Raw genomic sequence first — 14086 nt, 5'->3', positions numbered from 1 at the left:
AGTCTGTGTCAGAGGGTGATCTGTGGGCACAGTAATAAATTGTGTTATTTCCAGCTTTACAGAAGGACGATAACACCATAGAAATGATAAGAATAATAGGCCTCAGTTACCACAACTGTCTACAAGGAAAACTGTTGCTCATAGCAACCAATCACAGCTTAGCTTCTTTTAAACAGCTCTGGTGAAATGAAAGACGCTTAGTGATTGGTTGGGGCTATGTGGAGTGGGCGTGGCTAATGCACACGCCCATGCTTAGTGATTGGTTAGGGCTAAGTGGAGTGGGCTCATTTTTATATATAGATGGTTAAGCATGTTTAGCCTCGCTTCCTCAGGGGGTGTTTGAGTGGAGGGACACTGGACCTGTCTTGCATGTGTGACCTAGATAATAGTCAGCAACACCTTTTACTACTAATGGAATTATTTATTTACACATATTGGAACTTTAATCTATGGCGCTATATCCAGTTTTGGACAGGCATCATTGTTAATGATTGATGAGTACTGTTGCCATTGATGCTATTTTGCTACATCACATGTCTTAGGAACAGATCTATTATGTATGTCCCTCAGTTTTGTGACGCACCTTAGTTTTTAATATTTTTGCGTTGCTAAATATATATTATTAATAAACTTTGGTATTTTAATTAATTTGGGCTTTTCACTTATCTGCTCAGCCGCATATATACATAGAGGTCTAGGCACTTATATTTATCCCAATATGTAGTATGTATAATAATAAATTATATTAGCAAATACCTCCAATTAGAAATATAGTATAGTTCTTTAGATAAGATATATAGTTTACCCCATGTGCAGGGCATTGCAGTAGCTTAGAGATCCATAGTTACAGTCACTCATATAGTGACAGTTAGTTGGGTATTTATTTAGTTAGTTAATTAGTTACTGTTGATCATAACCATGTATATCTAAGTTACTGCAATGCCCTGCACATGGGGTAAACTACATAGCGAATCAGAAGAACTATACTACATTTCTAATTGGAGGTATTTGCTAATATTATTTTTACACCTACTATTGGGATAGAAAATTGGGAACACCCCTTTAAGTTATTCTATAATGATTAATTTATTTACATATATTATTTGACAAATTAAGTATTTAGCATAAAAGTTTATACAAAAAATATTTTTTGGGGATATATTCTATTATTTGCCCTAAACATAGTTTGTCCTATTATTTTGCAGATAATGTACATGTACTACTTGCTAGGATGGAAGCTATATCGCAAATATGCAGAATTGGTTGAGAAAAATCCTGAAAAAAAGCCTACTATCGAGGAAAAGCTATTGGTAAGGGAAGGGAATGATTTTTCCCATTTAGCTTGGGTAATATATTCATTCAGTCTGTAACCTAGCAGTTTCACAACACGGGAGTAAAAAAATGATATACTGTATATGTTTTAGATAAACCACATCTATTGTCTTTCATTATATAGATTATCATTACCATTTTTAAATATTACAGTACATCTTGTCTTATTCAATCTAAGCATCTATTAGATTAATTTGTTTATTTCTCCACAGAAGGCAAAGTCAAACACATACATATTGGCTCTAGATGGAGACACAGACTTTCAGCCATCATCATTAATGCTTTTAGTAGATCGCCTGAGAATATACCCAGAAGTTGGAGCTGCTTGTGGAAGAATTCACCCAACAGGAATGGGTAGAAATAATAATATTGTATAATACAAGTTTAGAGAAATTATTATGGATTTAGTGCAGTACTAAATCATATATAGTTGTGCTAAAAAGTTTACATACCCCGGCAGAATTTTTGTTTTCTTGTCCTTTTTTCAGAGACTATGAATGATTACACCAAAACTTTTTCTCCACTCATGGTTAGTGGTTGAGTGAAGCCATTTATTGTCAAACTACTGTGTTTTCTCTTTTTAGATCATAATGACAACTCAAAACATCCAAATGACCCTGATCAAAAAATCACATACCCCATTTCATAATAACGTGTATTGCCCCCTCTAACATCAGTGACAGCTTGAAGTCTTTTGTGGTAGTTGTGGATGAGGTTCTTTATTTTCTCAGATGGTAAAGCTGCCCACTCAGGGGGCGTGGCGATGCTGTGGAGCTAGAAGGACATGCTAAGACAGAGCTATTCAGATCCTGAGCAATGTCCTGATAATTAAACATCCTAAGCGGTATTTACCTGCAGGCAGCACAATCCCCTGGACCTCGGGAGACTTCCGGTATCTAGAGAGGTGCGATACTCTACTTTAGTGAGTCGGGCTCTGATGAGACGCCGGTGAGACAGCAGGGCCTGTGGAGGACAGCTGCCATCTTCCACTGTGCGCTCCGACAGGAAGGAGGCACAGAGCTGTGGATCTCAGTCCCGGAGGAGCCGTTGGAACAGTGCGACTTTCTCCTGGAGGTATAGCACAGGGAGATGCAGTGATAATAATTGATAATATAGCTGGCCTGTGGGCTCCCGCCATTTTGGGGATCTCTGGTCTCTTGCCGCTGCCCCTGCAGGTGCTGTGAGGCATTAATTCATCCTGCTACACAGGACTTGAGCAATAACTTTAAACCTACTGCAACATTCAACATTTTACCCTATTATACTATCTAGAACTGCTTACACTCCCCCATATTATTGAGTTAAGACAAGTATATAAACTCTTTTGTGGTAGTGCTTTTGCTTCTGGAAATGGAGGAAGAGAGATTTTACAATTATACATTAATTAAATTTGCCGTAATATATATCACTATTAACTATGGATCGCTCAAAAGGGTCAGGGATGGCAGACAAACTAAAAGAATTTAAGAAAATTATAAATCAGAGCACATACATCTATCATACGTTCACTGACTATTACACTGTGTCAGTATGATCATAGAGTCCCACAGATAGATGGAGACACTCTGGGAGATGAATTCTCCATATTTTCTGTGGAAAGGGCTCATAAGGTCCCTACAAAACTGCTTCCCCCAGGCAGCCCACTTAGACCCTTTATGGCGCATCTCCTCAATTGCAAGGACAGAGATGCTATACTGCTGTCAGGACTCTGAACATTTTTTACCTTTTGTGCATTACTGCCCTTTTCCAAGATGGCATCTTTGGTCTCATGTGCACTGTGTCTTCCTGCTATAAAACTCCACCCCAGCCTTCAGTCTGTGCTAGAGTATTCTGCCTTGCATCCAGCTCCTGACCTCTTATTACTCCCTGGCTATATACCTGCCCCTGTGAACCTGTGTGGTGATCCCGCTACTTTGAGTTCCTGCTGCATACACCAGTTCCAGTAATCCTCCTTCATCTACTGCTCGTGTTTACTTCCATCTGCATTTGCTGGACATGTAAGCTGTTTCTGCTCTGCAAAAACCTGAGACTATTAACCAGGCCTCCCTGGTTGAGCTAAGATATGATTTGAACTGCCTTATAACTTATCTATCTGTGTTTGGACTAAGACGAGGATTTATTCGTGTCAAGTATCCTCAAGAATAACTGTGCTTCATAGACTTTCTGCTTGATTGCATTTTCCTCTGAAGTTTCCTATAGACTGCTGAGCTGCATTTAATATTTACACCAAGTGTTGTGGACTTGAGTTTCTCTCTGCACCTGTTTGAATCACCGTGTGATAATATAGACTTTACCACTTATAAAACTGTGTCCTGTAGTTGTCTTGTTCCACGCAGAGTCTCCTGAGTTATCCCCTATAATTATTACAACTGCGTATGGCGCTGCAGCAAAGTCCTATCAAGTTCAACAGTGCAATGATTTCGATATTGCCTGATTTTTCCATGGAACTCCAGAAGTAACGGGCACGATTCACAGAGGTCAAGAAGCAGCTCAGAGAAAATGTCCTATATTCCATGATCTATCCAGCCCGACTCCAATTTGTCCATGAAGGCTCTTTCATATTCTTTACAGATCCGGGGAGGGCATCTAAGTGGTTAAGGTCCCACATGGGACCTCGTGAAAAGAAGTCCTGATCTGCTTGCAGTTAATTGGAACTCTCCTAATAGATATATGATTGGAGCTCTCTCCACTAGCATCCAACTTAACAACAAAACTGAACACTGTATTCAGTAAAGGTATCCCCTTTTCTAATTCATGCTGGGAGCACAGGACTCTGCTCCTTTACCTTTGAACTTTCTTTGAGCTTTCTGTCGTATTATTTCCGTTTGTTGTTTGTTATGTAGATGCAGCTGCCAAAAATCTTTACATGATGTCTATAAACTCAGACGATGTAATAATGTATACCATATTTAGAGAAGGAGGCATGAGGTCTGATATTATATGCATGACCTGGAATGTAAGAGGTCTCACGTCCCCTCGTAAGAGAGTCAAGTTATTCTCCCAAATTAGGCACTATCACCCTCATATTGTAGCTCTGGTTGAAACGCACTTAACCAGAGATTCCGCTCGGCATGTACAGAGGCCATGGGTACAATGGTTCATTCATATGTTCCATACTAGTTATTCAAGGGGGGTTTCATTGTTGATACATAGAGATGTCAGGTGGGAGGTTAGAGAAGCTTGGAGGGACCCTGAAGGGTGTTTTATCTTTGTATACGCATTGATAAATTGTAGAAGATATGTCATACTGTGTATCTATAATCCTCCTCCAGCTAATGTGTTAATTCTTCAAATGGCATTGAGTTTTTCTTTAAACTACCAAGATGTGCATGTTATATGTATGGGAGACTTTAATCTAGTTATGGATAATGGCCTTGATAGAATTAGATTGGATAGTGGGATTTCTGGGGAGACCACTCCCTGTCTCCATCTCAACTAGCATTATTCATGGAGGGCAGTGGTTGGCTAGATTTGTGGAGGATGCGTCACCTCACGGTAAGGGAATATACTTGTCATTCCTCTACTAAAAGCACTTTATCCCATATAGATTACATATTTGGTTCCAGCAGTCTAGCGATGTAGGTAGATGACGTGGAGCATGGTAACAGGGGGATCTCAGATCACAGTCCGATTATACTCAGACTTAGTTTTGGCCAGTCAAATCACACTATATTGTGGAAGCTAAATCCATTCTGGCTGAAGCTAATAGGTTCTAATGATAGAACTGTAGATCAACTAAACTGCTTCATCTCATCCCATCCTGAACCCCAGAATATTAACCTGTACTGGGATACCCTTAAAGTGTACTTGACAGGATGCCTATCGTCTACAATTTCCTATATTAAACAGGTGACCTCGAAGGAGGATAATGAAATGTAACAGCATCTGAAGGACTCAGAAGCAGCTTGTATATCTAGTCAGACTAATGAGAATAGAGTTGCATGGTTGACTTCCCATAGGCTATATTCCCAATATACGGACACCAAATTTAAACGCAAACTGTTTTTCACCCGTCAGTCCTACTTTGAACTGGGAAACCAGGCAAGTAAAATTTTGGCTTTTTTGGTGAGTCAGCACCACACATCTAATACTATACTTCAAATTCACAAAACAGATAATTCAATAGCGACCTCAACTGAGGATATACTCCACTGCTTCTATAACTATTATAAAACATTATACACCTCTGGGAGTAGTCATGATGTCCTGGAGCGTCTGGATTATTTATCAGACATAAAATTCCCCACATTAGACTCTACTCAGCAGGCTATTTTGGACACTGATTTTACTATAGAAGAAATAGAAGGTGCTATGATGGATATGGTCTCTGGGAAGGCTCCTAGACCGGATGGGTTCCCTATTGAGCTGTGCAGAAAATATAGGTATATATTAGCACCACTTCTTTTAAAGGTGTTTGAGGGGATTTGGGGGGGGGGGAAGATATATGCCCAATTCCTTTTATGAAGCAAATATTATTATACTTAAAAAAGAAGGGAAAGACCCCCTTGAGTGTGGATCATACCGTCCCATATCACTGGTAAATGTAGATTATAAAATCTTTACTAAGGACCTGCCCAATAGACTGAACTCAGTTATATTGGACCTTATACACTCTGACCAGACTGGTTTTATGCCCGGTAAGAGAACCTCTATTAATATCAGACGGGCCCAGTCGGTTCCTTGATACTGGACAATAACTGGGCTCTGGCGTTGTTAGACGCTGCTAAGGCCTTTGACTCCCTTGAATGGCTGTTTTTATTTGCATGTTTACGGAAATACGGTTTTGGTGATAGATTCTATCTCCACTTCAAGGGTTTGGCTGGGGAAATAAATGTCCAGCCAGTTTTTTTTCGGTGGTCTGTGTTGTGCCTATATGTTGACGCTCCTGTGAGAGCTGCCATATATGTTGGAACAGAAGTGTTGGGCAGGACAGTTTATGAACTTTTTATTTCCCTATGAGTCAGAAAGGCTGTTTTTCTGTTACCATTTTGGGTTTATGATACAATAAACAACCCAGAGACTTTAACCCATGTGTACCTGTGTCTACCTCGAGGAGCAGCTAAGTGAGTCGACCTTCCACAGCATGCACACATACTAAAAGAGCTACACACACTCGCACATGTACTCACCTGCACACTTTCTGTTATAGGCATTACACAGCATATGTGATCACATACCTACATGCAAGCAAACTTTCTGTTGTAGAAATTACACAGTATATATGTGCACACACACATGCAAACGCACAAACACACACACGCACACAGACGCTTTCAGTCATAGGCATTACACAGCATATGTGCGGACAAACATCCGATAATGAAAACATATGCAATAATATACAAAAATAAGCATATCATTAACTGATGAATGATTGTAGGGATAATATTAAACCTGTGTGTGTTTGATTAATTATAGACCACAAACATCCTTCTGTTTTATGTACATTTTGGGCACCTCTTGTCATATAACATATTGCATTATATAACACGTTTGTAGCCGAAACTTAAAGCGAATTTTACACAAAAGTACATACAAGACTAATTGCATTATGGCAGTGTTTTAGTAGCTACAAATGTGCTTGGAGTTCCCCTTTAAAGATTTATTTGACCAATATTTATTAGGGATAAGTATAGGCATATGCAAAGGATTAAGCATCCTGTCAATCAAAAAGTGTAATGCCGCTGAAATCACAACGTCCTATTTTATGGAACCATCTCTCAACTCATGCTTTACTCTTGTTTTCTATATTTTCCCACTCTTTCTTACAGAATACTTTTTTTTTTAGATTTTTTGAGGAGTGGGAGGTAAAACACATGTACAGCATCTTTGACATCTAGCATACAAATTATAATATTCAAATCTAAGGAACAAGTGAAAGACCACACAAAATACCACTTTAATGATGTATTGTAGCTCAAGCAAGATGTTGTATCAGTGTCTGTATGTATGATTGTATTCATTGTAGAGTTTAAGGCTTAAAATAATAATGTTATTTTGCCTCCTTAGGACCCATGGTTTGGTACCAAAAGTTTGAATATGCTGTAGGACATTGGTTACAAAAATCTTCAGAACATGTGTTTGGCAGTGTCCTGTGCAGTCCTGGATGCTTTAGTCTTTTCAGAGCATCTGCTATAATGGATGACAATGTACTGAAAACCTACAGCATAAAAGCAAATACTGCCATGGAATATGTTCAGTATGATCAAGGTACCAGTTACTGTTTTATTAAATACTGCAATGTATATTAACTCTGAATGGAGACATGAGCCCACAATTCATGAAGCAACTTTCAACAATTTTCAAAGGACTGCTTGAAATGTAACAGATTGTGAAATCTTGTGATTTTTGGCCCCAATTCATTAAAGCATTTATACATAAAACGTTTTGAAAAGTTGCTAAATTTTTGTGTGAGTTGCACAAAAATGTTGCAGCTTTTGTCCAATTTAAAGCAGTTTCATCACAATAAGGGCAGAGCTAGGGATAAGCTGAGGCAAGACAGAGCATGGTTACACCTGCCCATTGAATTCATCACTAGTGGTGGTGCTTCATATGCCAAAAATGTTTCCAGTGTCTTGAATTCGTTAAGTTGCATGTGCAACTTAATGAATTTGGCACATCTTATTCCTTATGACATCGTTAAGACTGGCATATGAAACACCAGTCTTAATAAATCAGGGAATAGATCAGGGTGTTTTTATATCAGTCCTGTCCAGATTCGCCAACAACTTTTTGAAAAGTGGGCAGAGCTTAGTGGAGATTGGGCAACTGGAGACTGAGCACAGACGTCAAATTCATCCTAATTTACAGTAAAACAGTGGCATCAATTACAACACAAATGTAAATCAGGCCCCGATGGAGTACATCTCTTGAACTGGCGCACAGTAGATGAAAGATGTGCAGAATTCATAAAAAGTAGGGAAACCCATCATCTGATTCGTACTGCACAAACTGAAGCCAACTTGAATCAGATCCTAGATGCATGATTGTAGCAATAGACATAATCCTTAAAGTTCTGGCTGGGGAGCATAGCCGGAGAGTAGACTAGTCAAGCACCACCCCCAGTTTGCTCTTCACAGCACTGCTAGGGGTGATTGATAGGTCTCTTGCTATGAAAAGGACCATTTGATCACATAGCGGTGAGTTTAGAGAAACCAGCAGGGGTGAGGCCGGATTTACTGAAAATATATACCTGGCAGAAATCATGCGATTAACATGATTCAAATGACATGTACCCTTGCATCTTACTCAAGCATATTCTTCATGAAGACTAGTGCCCAAAATGTCAAAATGTAATTCGGTCTTATTAGGGCCATAGACTTTCAGCCATCAACAATAATCCCTAAATAATTGAGGGGTCAGCACATCAATGAGTTCTGTCAAAATCCATTTCGAAATAAGAATCATCATTGGAGTCATGACTGCCTTAAAAATAAAAGACTAAAAGACATGTCACTTCTGTAAACAGAGTTTAGCTGTTTTTGATAGAAAGTGCTGTTGTCAATACTACAGATGGACATGTTGTGTTGCTTGTTTTGACGCTCATGCTTTTTAATCATTGATGTTACCAGGTGAAGATCGTTGGCTTTGCACATTGCTCCTCCAACAAGGCTGGCGTGTTGAGTATAATGCAGCCTCGGATGCCTACACTAATGCGCCACAAGTATTCCATGAGTTTTACAACCAGCGCAGGAGATGGTCTCCTTCAACATTGGCAAACACCTTGGATTTATTGCACAATGGAAAACAAACATCAAAGAAAAATCCTTCCATTTCTTACTTTTATGTCCTTTATCAGATTTTGACAATGGCATCTTCAATTCTCAGTCCTGCTACGGTGTCCTTAATGATTGCAGGTAGTGTTCCATAACTCCAATTATCCCGTTACTTCAGCATTATTTCATCATTTATCATAAAGAGTTACTTTATTATGTTATCTAATTTAATTGGCTGTGCTTCATACAAAATGGCACTTTGTGTGACTAGATAAGATTTTGTGACACCTAAATATGATCTATTGGTTTCTATTTGCAGGATCCTTATCATTTCTTTTTCAATGGGATGCTAATGGAAGCATTGTGTTTGCAATTATTCCTCCTGCTTTGTACATTCTGGTGTGTTTTATCACGAAGCCCAGCACTCAGATTAATATAGCTGCAATTCTCAGTATTTGCTATGCTTTTTTGATGATGGCAACATTTTTAAGTATTATTGGTAAGTGAATATTATTAGCTACCATTTTCTTGGGACATATTATACAAATGAATGCCCCAGTTTAGACTTAAAAATGAAATATCAGTACTTTATTACAATCAGATTCAAATAAGCTTTATTGGCAGAACTAAATACACATTAACATTGCCAAAGCAAGTGTAGAGTATTGGGGGATAGGAACTGGTGGATAGGAATAGGAACTGTGAAAATGATGGATAGGGAATGTGGGATAGGGGCGCATCCAAGTTAGTGGCTATAAAAGTCCATTATGTGTCATGTTCCCTGCAGTCTAAGGCATGCACTCTCATATTGAAATGATATGTCCACTATGCTCTTATCTTCCCCCAGCAGGATGCACAGATTATGCTCCACCTCCAAGGAGCTGAAGTCTAGGAAAAGATCAGAGAGTCTGAAGCGAGTGTGCCTCATTGCTGAGTATTTGTTGCAGTGTAGCAGAAAGTGGGTCTCATGGTCCACAGCCTCCAGGTTGCAGTCTGTCTGTGGTGGCTGGATTCAATGGCCAGAATGCAGTCACAGAGTCTGCACCAGCTTGGGATCTCATGGTCTTTGGGTTTAGGAGAGTCTCCAGATATGAGACTGGTTTGTAATTTTTGATATATGGTCAGTTTCTTTGAGTCGGTTATATTGTTCCTCCAGTCACCAATCTACCTATCTTCTTCGTCTATCATCTTTATAATTCTGGCTTTTATCAGGCTACTCAGGTTGGAGTTTTGAATAGGATGGGTTTACGTGAGCTGTTCTGGGGCACCTGGTTTGCCTGGACCACCTACTGTATGTGTAATGGGGATTTAGGGTGATAATAGCTCGGACTGCTATTACACATGGGAGGCCCAAAATGAGAAAGCCCTCATCTGGACTTTTAGGTTTAAATGGAATCTGCCTCTCTCAGCTCGACAGGCACTAGTAGAGGTACATTGATGGATATGTAAAAGGGTGGGTATATGTAAAGACCCCAGACATCTCAGCTACACAGGATGATTGGGACAATGATGGAATCAAAGATTTTAGCTTGACCCTCACTTGTGGCTTTAGATGGTAGAGTATTCTCCAGATGGAATATATGTTTCTGCAGGCTTTGTTTTTCAATATCTTGATAACTTGTTTGAAGTGCCCTGACTGATGAATTTTTAGCTTCAACTGAGTTTTTGTCTATTCCTGTAACTGGGCATGTTTTTGGCACAAATGAAGGGAGCCATTTTGACCTTCTGTTTCTGAAATACTGTTATGTTGGTTTTGTTCAGATTGATGAGTAGTGCCTTTATGGAGCTGAATTTCTCCAGGATTTGCAAACTATCTAGGAAACCTTTCTCAGATGGTGATAGCAGAAACAAGTCATCTGCGTGTAGGAAAAATTTCACATGAAATGTACTGTAGGATGAGACCTAGTACTGGGAAGGATTCCAAAGCTGTTGCCAGCTCATTGATGTAGATGTTGAGATCGTTGCATTTAGGCTGCAAGCCTATCTGACTTAATCTAGCTTTTCTGGAAATAAGACTTTCTTCTCCCATTCCTGGTCATAGGTTCCCACAGTAGAAGCCTGTAGAAGCCTTAGAGTCGAAGACCATTTTAAAGTCCACAAAACAGGCTTTAATCTTTACATGCTTTGTGTTGTGGACACAGTTCTGAATGAGGCTGTGCAGAGTATAGTGGTCAGTGTGATGCTGCTTGGCTTTTGCTAAACATGTTGTAGTGAGTGAGAAAGCTGAGGATCGTCTTATTCGGTTATTCTTCTGAATGATTGTGATGAGGCCTTGGCTCCAGGTATAAGGGAAGTAGCCAACACTCAACACAATGTTAAAGAGTTTATCCATTGCAGCCTTCATTTCTGGTGGGATTACATCGAGGCTGCTCTGTTACTTCTTGCAGTGTTATAGGTATAGCTAAAGGTTTTTGAAATTTTTGAGATTTTCCTCCTCTGCTTTCAGTTTTGTCATTATCTGCTTCATTCTTGGCTTAGTCCTTCATTTTGGATGTCTTTGTAGAGGTCATTGAAGTACTGAAGACACTTATTGCCATTTTGGATATAAAGATTGCTTTACTTAAAATTTCTGCCCACATTATTCCACAATTCCCATAAGGAGTTGTCTTTGAGGGCATCTTTGAGTTGGTTGAGTTGATGTAACTTTCCTTCTTCCTCCTTAGGATGACCAAAGAAATATCCAAAAAACATATCAAAATTAATAAAGAGTTTAAAGATATACAATAGGTAATCACATTATAAGCAAATTAGTAGTTGGGCAAATAACTAATCGATGCAGCCAAAAAAAGGATACAAAGTATCCAAAAATCACCACTCAAAGAGATATACTGTATAGTATTAAAATAGAAAATACATTCTATTATAAATTATAAGATATTAAAAAAGGACATGAATCAAAAAGTAAACCTGAAACATGTTGGAAGAATCAAAGAGGACATAAATCAAGTGTAAAGAAGTAGCATAAGAGGAGTAGAGTCGGGTTGCGGATACTAATAGCATAAGTATATGAAAACCCTTCATGTTATGGATGCCAGAAAAGATGGTGAGTACTTATTTAAATATGCAAGTATCAGCAAAATATTAGTGAATCCACATGGAGACAGGTTTGGGGTAAGGCTTATGGCCTTACATTCCTTTTTTTTGGCCTCTAGCTCTTGCCTTTTTTAAGATCAGACATTTGTGGACAATATATTATTTAGGACTTTTATTGCTAAATTTACTCCTTTTGAGTTTCTCATGCACCGTGGGAGAAGGCTGATTAGTCAACTTTGCTGTGGCTTTTGTGTAGACGGTTTTGTTGTGGGTTTCATTTGTAGAAGCAGTTGGTTGTCATCTGGGTCGATATCCATAATGGCATAGTCTACTATGCATTTGCCTACTTGAGATTTTTTATTGCATGCCTTTATAAAGAGTATCCCTTGGTGCAGCCATTAATAATGTGGAGTGCAAGATTTCTACATAAGTTCAGAAGCTTTTCACCACCATTGTTGATGGTACTTTGGTAGCTATTTCTCATCATTTGTACTAAGCTATGACAGTCAGTCTCTGCAAATATGCAGATATCTATTAGTGGTCAGAAACTCTTTTTCTCTCCTTGTATGTGCATTGAGGTCTGCAAAGAGCATAACTTTGCCCAGGGCCTGATAATGGGCGGCTTTGCCTTGTAATGTCTCAACGATGTCTAGATTTAATTAGGGTATCAGGATATTTTGGCTCATTTTGGATGCTGATGAGGAGCAGTGCTAGAAGTTTTCTGGTTCATTTTAATTTCAGGTTTATTATTTTAATTACTGTATTTTTCAGATTATAAGACCCAAATTTGGGGGGGAAATGGGGGTGCCTCTTCTAATGCAGATATACCTTACCAGTACCATTGCTGCAGGCTGCAGGCTGAGATGAGGGGGTGTCCGGCGCTGGTGCGGGTGTCTCAGCACTGAGATCTCAACTCCCGAGATTTTGGTGATGAGATCTCCATCTGCCCCCTGGCAGCCATTTCCCCGGAGTCCACCGCATAGGAAACCATGGAACTGTGGGGGCTTTGGCATTTCACAAAAAGTCGGCAGAGCCCCCCGCAGCACTGGAGACACCTGCAGCAGCACCGGACATCACTGCAGCAGCACCGGCCACCCGCAGCAGCGCTGGACATTGGAACACCCCCTCATCCCAGCCTGCGGCCTGCAGCATCACCCTACTCCTGCTTCTTCCAGCAGCGACCATGGGACCACACTTCACCGCAGCCACCATGTCATGGTTAGGACATGGCTAATGTCCTGTTCTCTGAGGGTTAATTTTGCTGGCCTCTCTTTTGATCTGGGAGGGGTATTTATACTCACTGCAGACTAGGATTCGCTGTAAGCTATACTTTCTGTTCTAGTATGTGTGCCTGACCCCTGGAGTATGTGCCTGGTTTGCAATTGTTTTCCTTGCTCTCTGTGCGTTACTCTGTTTGTTTGTTCTTCTGAATTTCTGACCTCTGGCTTCACTTCTGACAATCCCCTGTCTCACCCCTTTGGTACTTCGTGATCTCCTGGCTCCGATCTTAGCTTTTTTGACTACTCTCTTGTGTTTATCCTTTCTCTGTTCCCTGATGTCTGGCTCCGCCCCATCACCTCCCACTCTGTCACATGGTTCAGGTCCTGTTTTTATCTAGTTAGTTACCCGGTGCTTTGCTCAGCTCCCTTGCTGCTGTGTGCAGCATTTCCCACAGCAGTATTTCCCGGGAGCTGTGACACACCAACCCGGTAAGCAATAAGACGCATGGAATATAAAAAGCATCACCATTTTATTAAAAAAAAATCCTTTTTGTCTCCTCAAAATTTAGGGTGCGTCTTATAATCTGAAAAATATGTTGTTGTTTTTTTACATATTAGCATCCTGGTCACTGGATGTCATTTTGACTTCTGTGCTCTTTGTTTTGGTAGCCCCCACTTGGTTCAAATGTTCAGGTGTTTGTGTTTTTAGATTTTTAGTTCTTAGGATATGTTCCCAGTTAGAATGCTCGAGCAGCAATCTGTTGGTGAAAAAATTGTACAGACACA

General features: G+C 39.8%; 1 protein-coding gene across 1 annotated transcript in view; it reads left to right on the top strand.

The window, feature by feature from the left end:
* LOC143803909 (chitin synthase chs-2-like) overlaps positions 1-14086 on the top strand; it is a 141263-nt gene that overhangs the window by 70735 nt on the left and 56442 nt on the right. The window contains exons 8-12 of the mRNA XM_077281668.1: positions 1206-1310; positions 1545-1686; positions 7342-7542; positions 8904-9188; positions 9367-9546. Of these exons, the coding sequence (XP_077137783.1) occupies positions 1206-1310; positions 1545-1686; positions 7342-7542; positions 8904-9188; positions 9367-9546 (913 nt within the window). The remainder of the gene's footprint in view (positions 1-1205; positions 1311-1544; positions 1687-7341; positions 7543-8903; positions 9189-9366; positions 9547-14086) is intronic.

Source organism: Ranitomeya variabilis, chromosome 2, assembly GCF_051348905.1.
Source record: "Ranitomeya variabilis isolate aRanVar5 chromosome 2, aRanVar5.hap1, whole genome shotgun sequence".
Lineage (NCBI taxonomy): Eukaryota > Metazoa > Chordata > Amphibia > Anura > Dendrobatidae > Ranitomeya > Ranitomeya variabilis.
Note: the sequence above shows the minus strand (reverse complement) of the source record. Positions and strands in the feature narration are given on the sequence as shown.